We start from the raw sequence: 12237 nt of genomic DNA on the forward strand, positions 1-12237 counted from the left end.
GGCACGGTGGCACAGTGGTTAGCACTGCTGCCTCACAGTGACAGGGACCCAGGTTCAATTCTGGCCTCGGGTCAATGTCTCCACTGTGTGGAGTTTGCACGTTGTCCTTGTGTCTGCGTGGGTTTCCTCCGGGTGCTCCAGTTTCCTCCCACAGTCCAAAGATGTGTGGTTTAGGTTGATTGGCCATGCTAAATTGACCCTTGTGTCAGGGGGATTAGCAGAGTAAATGTGTCAGGTTACGGGAATAGGGCCTGGGTGGGATGTGGTCAGTACAGACTTGATGGGCTGAATGGCCTCCTTCTCTACTGTATTAATTCTATGATTCTAAGTGGAGGAGCAATAGTGATAGGGAATCTGATAGTGAGGGGAACATACAGGCCATTCTGCAGTCACAAATGTGACTCTAGGATGGTAAGTTGCTTCCTGATGCCAGATGTCACTGAGCAGCTGCAGGACATTCTGAGAGGTAGAGTGAACAGTCAGAAGTCATAGTCCATCTTGGGACCAATGACATAAGCAGCGTGAAAAATTAAGTCCTGAAGGCAGAGTTTAGGGACTTAGGGGAAAGATTGAGAAGTAGGACCTCAACAGTAGTAATCTCCAGATTACTCCTGGTTCCACATGCTATTGAGTAAAAGGAAGATAGAGCTGATGAATCTGTGACTGGAGAGATGGTGCAGAAGGGGGGGGCTTTAGATTTCTGAGGCATTGAGACTGCTCATGGGGGAGATGGGGGCTGTACAAGCCAAACAGGTTGCACCTTGACATGGCCCGGTCCAGGAGATTGTACTAGTGCTGTTGGGGAGAGTTTAAACTAGCTTGGCAGGGCGATGACAATCTGAAGGTAGATGCAGGAGAGAGCACAGAAAAGTTGGAAATGGAAGGCAGAAATTAGTAAGTGTGTTTGGAAGACAGAAGAAATAAAGACTAGAAAATAAATTAGAAGTGGAATTTGGCAGTACTAAATAGTATATTTTTCAATGCAAGCTATCTCAGAAATAAGGCAGATGAACATTGATTGACACAAAGGACAACAATATAATTACTATTGCTGATACATGGCTGAAAGATGGGCTGATCAACATTCCTGGTCTCAGGGTTTTCAGACAAGATGAGAGGAATATAAAAGGAGGGGGTCATAATTTTGACAAAATATATAATAAATAGCTGTGAGGAGGATTATATGGCAGAAGGATCATCATATGAGTTCATATGGGTTGAACTTAAGAATAAAAAACGGGGCAATTAAACAACTGGAAGTGTACTATAGACCCAAAAACAGTCAGAAGAAGGTAGAAGAGCAAAGAGAAGGTAGGCAAAACCCTGAGAAGTACAAATAGTGGGAGGTTTTCAACTACTCACATATTAACCAAAATAGAATTACTATGAAAGAGGGAGTAGAATTCTTTAAAAATATTCAATCAAATCTTTTGGCCAGTGCATAAGGAATGAAGCTGTGTAGGCGGTGTAGGTTGGATAGGCTAGATTTGGATTGTTTGGAACAGAGGAGGCTGAAGGGCGACTTGGTTGAAGCATAGAAAATTATGAGGGGTTGAGATACGTGGATACGAAGGTCCTGTTGCCTTTGGTTGAGGAGTCCATAATCGGAGGCATAGATTATGGGTAAGAGGTAGGAACTTTAGAGGAGCTACGAGATTACATTTTTCATCCAGACATTAGTGGGAATCTGGAACTCACTGCCTGGAAGGGTTGTTGTAGCAAAAACTCTCATGACATTTAAAAATTACTTGTATGCACTTGAAATGCAATGGTTCTGACTGTGCTGGAAAATATGTTGGGACTATATGGCTACGTGGCATGATGGGTCCAATGGTCTTCCTTCTATGTAATGGAACTGTAAATGTCTAAGATTCTTTGATAGCTACGACAGAAGAACCTCCCTGGCTCTGAAAAAATAAACTTCATATTTCTGAAAGCTCAATTTTTTTTCATTCTGGTAAAAGGTCTAAGTTTTTAATATACTTTTTAAACATTTGTTTATAATATTTCACTTCAACTGTCTATGAGCCAATAATTTAGGGTGGCACGGTGGCACAGTGGTTAGCACTGCTGCTTCACAGCACCAGGGACCCGGGTTCGATTCCCGGCTTGGGTCACTGTCTGTCCAGAGCCTGCACGTTCTCCCCGTGTCTGCATGGGTTTCCTCCGGGTGCTCTGGTTTCCTCCCACAGACAGAAAGACGTGCTGGTTAGGTGCATTGGCCATGCTAAATTCTCCCTCAGTGTACCTGAACAGGCGCCAGAGTGTGGCGACTAGGGGATTTTCACAGTAACTTCATTGCAGTATTAATGTAAGCCCATTTGTGACACTTAATAAATAAACTTAAATTTAACTTGCACAGAGTGCAAAATAGATTATCAAAAATCAAGAATAATCAGTGTGCTTTACTTTGTTTCCTGTCTGAATGTGACAGGCTGCTTACTCTGCTTGTTGACATCATTTGTTGAATAGCTAGAGATCCCTTTGATTTAATATTCATCCTAATGAATCCATATTTCACACTTCTTCCTACAGAACCTGCCTGTTGATGCATTTTTGGCTAGGTTTATTTTCAGTTTGAACTTATTAGTTTTAGGGATATATTTATCCTGCATGTTCAGTGTCAGTCCTTTAAAAACTATCCATTTGTCATTTACTAAAGAAAATGCAGATACACATGACACGGGTGGTCAGAAGGGCAAAAAGGAACCTAGGAAGAAAAAGTAGCAGTGGAGTCTAAAAACAAGAGTAAAACATTCTTTCAGTGCTATAATATTTTAAAAGGGTAGACAGAGAAAAGGGAAAACCTCTAATTGATACAAGTAGGCTTGAGTCTGAGGATTAACAAACACAAATGAGCAAATATACTGAACAATCACTTTCTCTCCAAGTATTCAGAAAGAAAAACAATAACAGAATATATTCCCCATGTGGAACTAACCAAGTAAATTCAAGGACTTAAATGTCAATTGAATCAAATTTCCATATTGGCTAATTGGACTCAAAGGAAAAAAAATCTCTAATAGATTACATTTATCCTATAATACTTAGAGAGGTTCGATTGCAGAACAGTCATTACTAGGAATTCACTGGATGCTGTGCAAGAACTAGTACAGGTGGAGTGCTCGTTATCCAAAACCCTCCGGGCTAATTGCATTTCGGATTTGAGATCATTTCAGTTTTCAAATACTACATATATACTAACATTACAATCGCCTAGCTACAGTATAAAGTAAATAAAATGACTACAAAAGTAAGATGCATCACTGAATACTAAACACATGGGGGCGATTCTCCGATTCCGACCCACTAATTTTTTGGTGGGTCAGGAGATGCGCGCGTGCACCGATTCACGGGATTCGTGCATGCGTTCCCAGGGCATGCACGTCTCCCACTGCCGGAAATCTGGCGCGGTTGGGACCACGCAAGAAACCGGCAGGAAGACCAGGTAAGTAATTTTAATCTACTTTTAATGTTATTTAAATGTCATTATCGGGCTTGGGACTGAATTCTCTGGGCCCGATGACATCACCCATCCCGTCAATACAAATTCACTCTGGTGGGGTTTAGAGTAGCTCCCCATTTTCAGGGAACTAGCAAGAGACCCGGCTGGAGTGAAGGGGGGGGCAATTGAGGCGCCCCAGGGGATCGGGCGGCAGGAGGTGGTGCCCCCTGGGCAGGGCACTCTGACAGTGCCAGCCTGTGCCCCCTGGCACTGCTCAAGGGCAAAGTACCCATGTCTGGGGCACCTTGGCACTGCCCACCAGGCATAGGGCAGTGCCAAGCGGGTGGGGCCTAGGGAACGGGGCCATGGGGACAGGGCCAAGGGGGCGATCGGTGGGAGTGGGTGGTCCCGCTGCCACTCTGCCACTGGGATCATTCGGGACTGGAGGGAGGACTTGGGGTGGGCTGGGGGGGAAGGGACCGCTGGGAAGGGAATCTTCCGGGGGGGGGGGGAGGGGGAGGCAGTCTGCCTCCCGTGGGACAGGGGGGGATCGTCACTGCTGAGGGGGGCCGGGTTGGAGATTGGGGCGCTCCGAGTTGTGGGGGGGATGTCGGGGCTGGACCGGGAATGCTTGTGGGGCTGTGATCGGGCCCTGGCAGGGGTTGGAGGGGCAGCACTGCGAGGGTCCTGGGCTGGCCAGTGATCAAGCTGGCCAGCAAACAGGAGGCTGGCAGTTCGGGGCCACTGTGCATGCGCAGAGTTCCGGAGCTGTCAGACTCCGGGGTGAATAGGCCCCGTCCCCCGAGTTTTTAATGATATTCACGATTGTGACCTCTGCATTGCACAGAGTGTGGGAGATTCAAGTCTGAACTCCCATTGAAAAATCAATTGTGATTTATGCCATTTTTCCCGTGAATTCAGCACTTGGAAATTTTTGGGGAGCATCGCTCCCGCATACTCACCACAAAAATCTCAACAGTGCAGACGAGCAAGTTGACTTCCCGCACTAAAGGTTGATGTAGTTCAAAAAAAAGTGTGGATTTTGGATGTGTTCAGTTTTCAGATTTACAGATAAAGGATACTTGATCTGTAAATTTGAAATGGGCTAATGTGGCGTCCATTTGCAAAACAGGGTAAATTGATGTAGGTGACCACAGACCCATTGGTCTTGAATCCGTACTGTGCCAGTAATAGGATTAAATATGTAAACATGATGTTTTTTCCAAAATATACTTTATTCATCAATTTATCAAAAAACATAATCGTTCAAAGTTGACATTACAAAAAGTGCATGAAAGTTCAATTTCTTTCAATACAGTTTGTCGCAGTTTACCCCGACTCACTACAGGTACAATTTATAACATTTTTCACCAAGGCGTTTTGCACTGTTCCACCCTCTTGGCTATTTTCCATTGAGCCTTTGCAGTGCCTATGCCAAGCCCTGGAGGTTGGAATGTGCCAATCTGCAACACTTGGGAATGGCCCTTCCTGTCAGATTCTGCCTGCACACCTAGAGTCTCATTCCTCCACATGCCACCCTTCAGGCAGCTGTGGTTGGAAAGAGACCACTGCCCACCTCCTTCTAGAATTGCCTTTGCAAAGCAGGTTTGGAAAGATATGCAGCGTTTTTTTTGTTGAAGTTCTTCCCAATCAGCTCCCTTAAGCAAGACTCTATGCTTTACAGACTATTCCAAGAAACACATACCAAGATAGACATCAACTGCTGCTGAAGGACCATCAGCTCCTTGAAAGCTCTTTGCACTGGAAGATAAATAGCGGGGGCGATTCTCCCAAAAAGAATTTTAAGTGTCGAATTTGCGTGAACACTGGAGTAAATCACGTTGATTTTTTGAGCGGGAGTTTCAAAATGAATCTCCTACACTCTGCCCTGCAGAGTGCACTAGCGTAAATCATGCAAATATTCAGTGAGCGGGCCTATTCGCAATGGAGAGGCCGGCAACATAGCACTGAGCGGGCCACTGCGCACGAGCCAATCTGTCAGCACCGACCCCGTATGGCCGGCCTCCCATTCTCTGGCCAGCTCAATCACTGGCCAGCCCTGCGGCCCCTGCATTGCTGTCAGTATGACCCCTACACGACTTGATCGCTGGCCCCCCAAACAAGATGTGGAGATGCTAGTGTGCTTCCCCCAAACACGTCCAGGCAAGACTCGACCTAACCCACCCTGCCCTGTTGGCACTGCCTGATGCCCAGTGGGCAGTGCCAAGATGTCCCCTGGGCAGTGTCAGGGGGCCCAGGCTAGCCCTGCCAAGCTGCAATGCCCAGGGAACATCCCACCCCCCAGTGCCTGACCCTCTGTGGGGCCTTGATGGCCTCCCCTTCACCCCAGCGGGGTCCGGCCACCAGCTCCCCACAAGTAGGGAGCTATAGTAAACCCCGCTGGAGTGAAATACTCCTGGCAGTGGGGGAGAGGCTAGCGGGCTCAGAGATTTCAGTCCCGTGCCTGTTAAACATATTAAAATTCTCGTTGCCGCGGTGCTGACAGTGCTGGAAATTTGGCTGGCGGAGACTCGCAGAGGCCGTGGCACCCAGCGGGCAGCCGTGAAACGGCCTCCGCTTGAGTTTCCCAGCCCGCTGCGCTACAAAAACAGCACAACAGGCTGGGAGACTTGTCCCCAGCATCTTTCAAGGAGCTGATGATCCATCAGCAGCAGTTGATGTTTATCTTGGTATGTGTTTCTTGGAATAGTCTGTAAAGTCTTGCTTCAGGGAGCTGATTGGGAAGAACTTCAACAAAAATAACTCTGCATATCTTTCCAAACCTGCTTTGCAAAGGCAAATTCCAGAAGGAGGTGGGCAGTGGTCTCTTTCTAACCACAGCTGCCTGAAGGCGGCATGTGGAGGAATGAGACTCTAGGTGTGCAGGCAGAATCTGACAGGAAGGGCCATTCCCATCAACTGACAAGCTGGGCCTTGGTACAGGTTTGAAAGTTCTGGCAACGATTCATTCTGCCAAATGACTTTGTCAGTCTGCTCAGGGAACCATCCATCTCCTTGTCCCGCAGGACTTCAAAGACATTACATGGGGAAAACTGCCTGCTGGACCTGTGATCAAAGGTGTTTTTCTGCACAAATCTTTCCTGAAGCGACAGGTGGTGTGGGGCTATCCAGCTAACTGAAGTGCTCTGTGGCAATGTGGCCAGACCCAAACTTGACAGCACCAGGGACAACAGAACTGAACCTGCAGTGAGACTTGATTTTTGCATAACAAGGAACTAGTACAGTTTGTTGTAGCTGCATACAGACAGGCATCAGGCGAGGGTGATGTTAGGTACATTTCTTACCCTTTTATCTAAAAATTTGTATATTGTGTCCCTGTGGACATCATCCATTTTCAATCTCCAGATAAGAGAAAATGGCTTGGGTAGCTGCCAATTTGATGATGGTTTGTACAAAAATATCCAAGCAGACAGCAGTCAACTTGCATTCAAATGTGGATGACCTTGGTAAATCATCATCTTCCATTTCAGTGAGAAACTGACAACCCAATTAGACTGTGACATGGTGAACAAAGAATGGGAAAAGACATTTGGCAAAGTTTCACATGAAATGCTAACGGTTAAACTCAAAAGTGCAGGAGTTCGCTGTGAACCCTAAGAATGGATAAGAAATTGGTTAGAAGACATACTCTTTGAAGAAGTTATGCAAAGTGGAGAAATGGGATGTCTTGAGTCTCGGAAATGGGATAATTACTGTTTCTAATTTATGTAAAACGTGGAATTCAGAAACTCAATGCAAAATAGACAGATTTTCAAATGATATCAAACTACAATAGAGGGCTCAAATTTCTGAAAAGTTAAATTTAAGTAAGTGGCATATTTTGCTGTGGATAAGTGTGAACTACTGCACATACCAGGAGAAAGTAAGCAATACGGATTTGTGAATAATGGCATTGAATTATTCAAGGTCACAGCTGATGAGTCCGGAAAGTCTTAATATGTTTGACATTTGACATATTGGGCTGAATTATATGGAGCGACCCTGGTTCCACCTCCCCCACCCCCTCCACCGACCCTAGCTATGTCAGGGAGGAGCCGTGATTGATCCCAATGGCTATGCCAAAGCAATTCAGTGCTTGAAGCAAAATTAATTGCTTTAAGATGGGAATTCTGGCCCTTTTGCTGGAGGTAATGCTGCCTTGGAGAGCTGCTGCCCACTCAAACCAGCTGGCAACTCTTTAGTGCCAGCAGCGACCGGGGGATCAGTAACCACTGCTGGGTCTCTCAGTCCCCTCCACAAATGGTTCAGAATGTGTTCTCTCCATCTACCTCTTGACTCAAACAGGACCAGTTAACCTCATGAGTACCCAACATTGTGGGCCTCTACAAGAGGCGGAAGACCAGTTCTATGAGGAACTTGACACTGCTGTCAGCAAAATATCGGAGTCAGAGCATCTTTATCTTTTTGGGGGGGAGGGGGGGTTGGTGTGTTGCAATGCAAAAGTGGGTGCAGACCATGAGGCATGGTTCACCTGCCTTTGAACATCATGGCCTGGGAAAGATAAATGAGAATAGAGAGAGACTGCTTGAACTTTTCAGCTCAACTTGAAAGCTCAGCTGGCTGAGAAGGCAGCCCAGGGAAAACAGAGACCAGCAAATCGTGCACTTTCTCGTCTCACTCCTTTTCTCTGCAGCAAATGTGTCAGAGACTGCCATGCCAAAGTGGGACTCCTGAGCCCTGCTTCACACAGTCTTGACCACTACTGTGCAAACCTTCATCTTATGAGACAGAAGGCTGCTACTAGTGTTAAAGTCAACAGGAAAGGAAAGGCAAGTCCAGGTTATTACTTTAAATTAAGTTTGAAGAGTAGAGCTAGAGGACAAGATCTGAACTAGTGAAAGGTGAACTTGGGACTAATGTCAGATAGTTCTTCACATAAAGAATGATCAGAATTTGGGGTAGACTTCTGGATAGGGTACAGAAGTTGAAAACCCTGGCATTCTTTTAGCAAGCCATTGGATATTAGAATTGCAAGACTTTAGGATCCCTCTGAATGGATGAATTACAAGGAGCCTAATGGCTTCCCTCCTCAAACTATTATGTGAAGATATGTGCAAGTTACACTGAAGCCATACAACTATTACTTAAAACCTCAGATTGGTATTTTCTTCAGGCATTGTTCAGCAATTGTTTTAAAAAAAGAAAAACTGCGTCAGTTTGTATCTGTATTTTGATTTCATTGTTCACGTCACGAGTGAATGACTGTTGAAATCATTTCCAGTTGAAGACAAGTTGGCTGATACTGAAAGGAGAGATGGATGCCTCGGCTGCCTCCCTTGATCTGGACCCAAAATCATCATCTCGGAGCCCTGCTGCTGACAGAGAACTGCTGCAAAGATCAAGCAGTGAATCGCTCTTTCAAACAAGTAAGTGCATTCTGCACATTGGCAATTTAATTCCCACTCTGTTGTTTAACAAACTGACCATCTTTTTCATTAAATTGGAAAGCATTGAATGTTATGTCTGTAAGTTGATATTGTTTAATCCCCTGTTCAGTAGATCAAATCATCTAGATGGGTCCTAATTGACTAAATTGCAATTTGTTACAGGAATTCCTCACTCCAAATCGGCTTCTCTTCCAGGCTATGGAAAAAATAGATCTCACAAGGTAAACAAGTTTTATGTATAAGATTTTTGTTGTTAAATGACAGTTTATCTGGAATAATACACAAAAATTTCACCAGCATTGAAATGTCTGAATAAGAGCTAAATCCAATTTGGATCCATATATAATAAAGACTTTCCTGAGAACATGCTCCTTTGGTGGTGGGCTGCGTGGGGGAAAGGTGCAATGAGGAGGGGAAGCATAGCCTTGGGAAATCACCATAGACTGGCCAATTTATTTTTACATTCAAGATCAGTATCTGGAGTAAGGTGCTTAGGGAAGGCTCCATTTTTTCTGTGTGGTTCCTGGGCAACCTACCCGCAAAAATGGCCAGCTACTGAATCATCAGTCGTTCAGGTTTTCACCAGAGATGAATCTATAGTTGCAGTTGTATCTGTTAGTCACGTGTAAATTTAGTGCCCTCCCACTGACCCCACGAACTCCAATGTGGTCAGTGTCACAGTTCTGATTCCAGCATCCAAAGATTTTCACATAAATTTAATGCAGTCAGGTAATTATGATGCTTTAGATATATTGACTCAATCATTCCGATTTATCTTTTGCCTGAATTTTCCAAGCATCATTCTCTGCTAGCTGTCCCATCCCATTTTCCTTTGGAATGGATGAGTTTGGTCCTACTCTTAGATCTGTAGAGAGCTGGTATGAATTGGCTAGTGTTTCATATTCCTAGCTCTTGGAGAAAAACCCCTGGCCCAAACTTTCCTCTGAGCTGTTCTTATTTCCATCACCGCAACTTCACCATTAATACAATGGACATCCTATTTACATGTGTCTATGATTGTGGATTGGGAACAGCTCTGAGAAAATTCAGGACCCCTATCTGTGCTCACGCGCTTCATAGGTAGTCCATTCATCCACAAGACCAATTCAATCAGCATAGGATGAAAGCAAGACTTGCATTTATTTAGCATCTTACCATACCTCTAAGAAATGGCCCATACAATGCATTATATCGAGATGCAGTAACAGAAAATTCCACCCAAAGTTTGAAATCCCAGTTATCAATGAGGAGAATTAAGCCACATGATTCCACAATTTTGGAGACAAGTTTGAACATTGACTCATTGGCGATGTCAGCCCAGTGCTGTATGTTAACATTAATGCTCTCTCCACTCACATTGTCTGTACCTTTAAGACTTGATTAGCTGTAAAGACTTGCATTCCAATCATTATTCATTATTCTGTAAATTGAATTTGTGTCTTTATATGCCCTGTTTGCTGTTTATGAGCAGATCTTCCACTCACCTGACGAAGGAGCAGCGCTCCGAAAGCTAGTGGCGTTTGCTACCAAATAAACCTGTTGGGCTTTAACCTGGTGTTGTTAGACTCCTTACTGTGTTTACCCCAGTCCAACGCCGGCATCTCCACATCACATTTACATATTCAGCCATTGCACCAGCCCATAGATTCCAGATCTAAAACTATCTAAACCTAAACGTCCCGGCTGACCGTGGAACGTTAACAAAGATTGTAGATTGTGAACCATGCAAAAGAGAGTATTACTCTTCATGTAACATAGGGGAGCTTGGTGCTTCTAAAAATTATCAATTTCTGGCAATTGACATTCTTAACCTTAATACACAATATACTCACACAAAGTGATAATTAAGGAAAAATCCTTGTTTTAAAAATAAGACTGAAAAAGTTTATAATTCAGCAAGAGTTAGAAGCAATTGTCAACCTTTTGATATTCATAAAAGCTTCTAATATATTTACTTGATATTTCCTCTCTTTAGACTTCAGACATTGAATCAAATCATGATACCAGCTGGGGAATGCGAGGTGAGGAATAATTTCAAATACAGAATTAATATCAAAAATCTACAAGTAGAGCTACTTTGATTTGCAGTCAACTGTTCTAACTCTTTAAGGTTGTTGCTCAAATCTCACTGAATTGAACTCTTGTTTTTACAGAATACAAGGTAAGAAGTTGACTTCTCATCTTAAGTCCCTGGTTTCTATCCACCGACCGGATCTGACCAGGTTAAGGTCTCAGTCTTTCTTCCCTCGTGTTTTATTCATTTTTGTAGAGAATAATAAAAGCATTTAAAGTGGGCTACGGAATGATGCAACAAGAGTCAAATCATCTGTGCCAGCACTTCATCTTCCCCACACAATGAACTCTTGATTTCAGCAATTCCATCAGACAGGTATAAAGGACAAGAGATGTCTCCCCATATAGACAGAAAGAACATCAGAGTGAAAGTTAATTTTAAGATGCCATCCTGTAGTTTCTAATGAATAAATGTCATTGATCACAATGATAAAGGGAGAGAAAATACAAGATTACTTGCCTTTTAGCAGAAACTATTTGGCAATGTGAAAAGTTTCTATTTTTCCCAATGCACAACTGGCTGACCTCACTCTCCAGAAGATAAACTCTCCATCTTCTTGCAACCATCTTTCCATTCCCTAACCCTTTGAACACTTAACTGGGCTTCTACTTTCCCTCGCTGTGTTATTAGTCTACAAATCTTCCATTTCCGTGCAAACAAGACCCATTTGTAACCTCATTTTGGGGAGATGCCATGGATACCTTGGGCATGATTGAAACCTGGATCACTGACAATTTTTATCCATTCCTCCACCCTCCAGCCACCTCACCTGGTTACACATCCCATTACATTTCCCCCTGCACAAAATGCTGTGCCAGCATCAGAGCGTTCATCTACAACTCCCACCTTGCTCTGTCTCCTTAATTCTCTGGCAGTTACTCCTAATTTACATTTCTCATTCTCTACCACTCATTTTCAAAGATTTCCCTGTTGCTACTCAAAGCTGCTTCCTCAATGAAATCTTCTCCACTCTCATTGCTCAGCTTCTGCACTAACTGCTTCCTTTTGTAACACGATTTCAATCTCCAGCTAAATTCTCCTCAATCTTCTTGGAGATCTCCAGTCCATTGTTGTCACCTGACTTCATAGAATCATAGAAACCCTACAGTGCAGAAGGAGGCCATTCGGCCCATCGAGTCTGCACCGACCACAATCCCACCCAGGCCCTATCCCCACATATTCACCCGCTAATCCCTCTAACCTACTCATCCCAGGACTCTAAGGGGCAATTTTTAAACCTGGCCAATCAACCTAACCCGCACATCTTTGGACTGTGGGAGGAAACCGGAGCACCCGGAGGAAACCCACGC

At 44.2% G+C, this 12237-nt stretch overlaps 1 protein-coding gene across 1 annotated transcript in view; it reads left to right on the plus strand.

The window, feature by feature from the left end:
* The window catches only part of ablim2 (actin binding LIM protein family, member 2), a 357715-nt gene that overhangs the window by 281271 nt on the left and 64207 nt on the right, over positions 1-12237 (plus strand). Inside the window, exons 17-20 of the mRNA XM_078213235.1 lie at positions 8688-8832; positions 9016-9074; positions 10829-10874; positions 11007-11014. Coding sequence (XP_078069361.1) covers positions 8688-8832; positions 9016-9074; positions 10829-10874; positions 11007-11014 — 258 coding nt within the window. The remainder of the gene's footprint in view (positions 1-8687; positions 8833-9015; positions 9075-10828; positions 10875-11006; positions 11015-12237) is intronic.

Source organism: Mustelus asterias, chromosome 1 (assembly GCF_964213995.1).
Source record: "Mustelus asterias chromosome 1, sMusAst1.hap1.1, whole genome shotgun sequence".
Taxonomy (NCBI): Eukaryota; Metazoa; Chordata; class Chondrichthyes; order Carcharhiniformes; family Triakidae; genus Mustelus; species Mustelus asterias.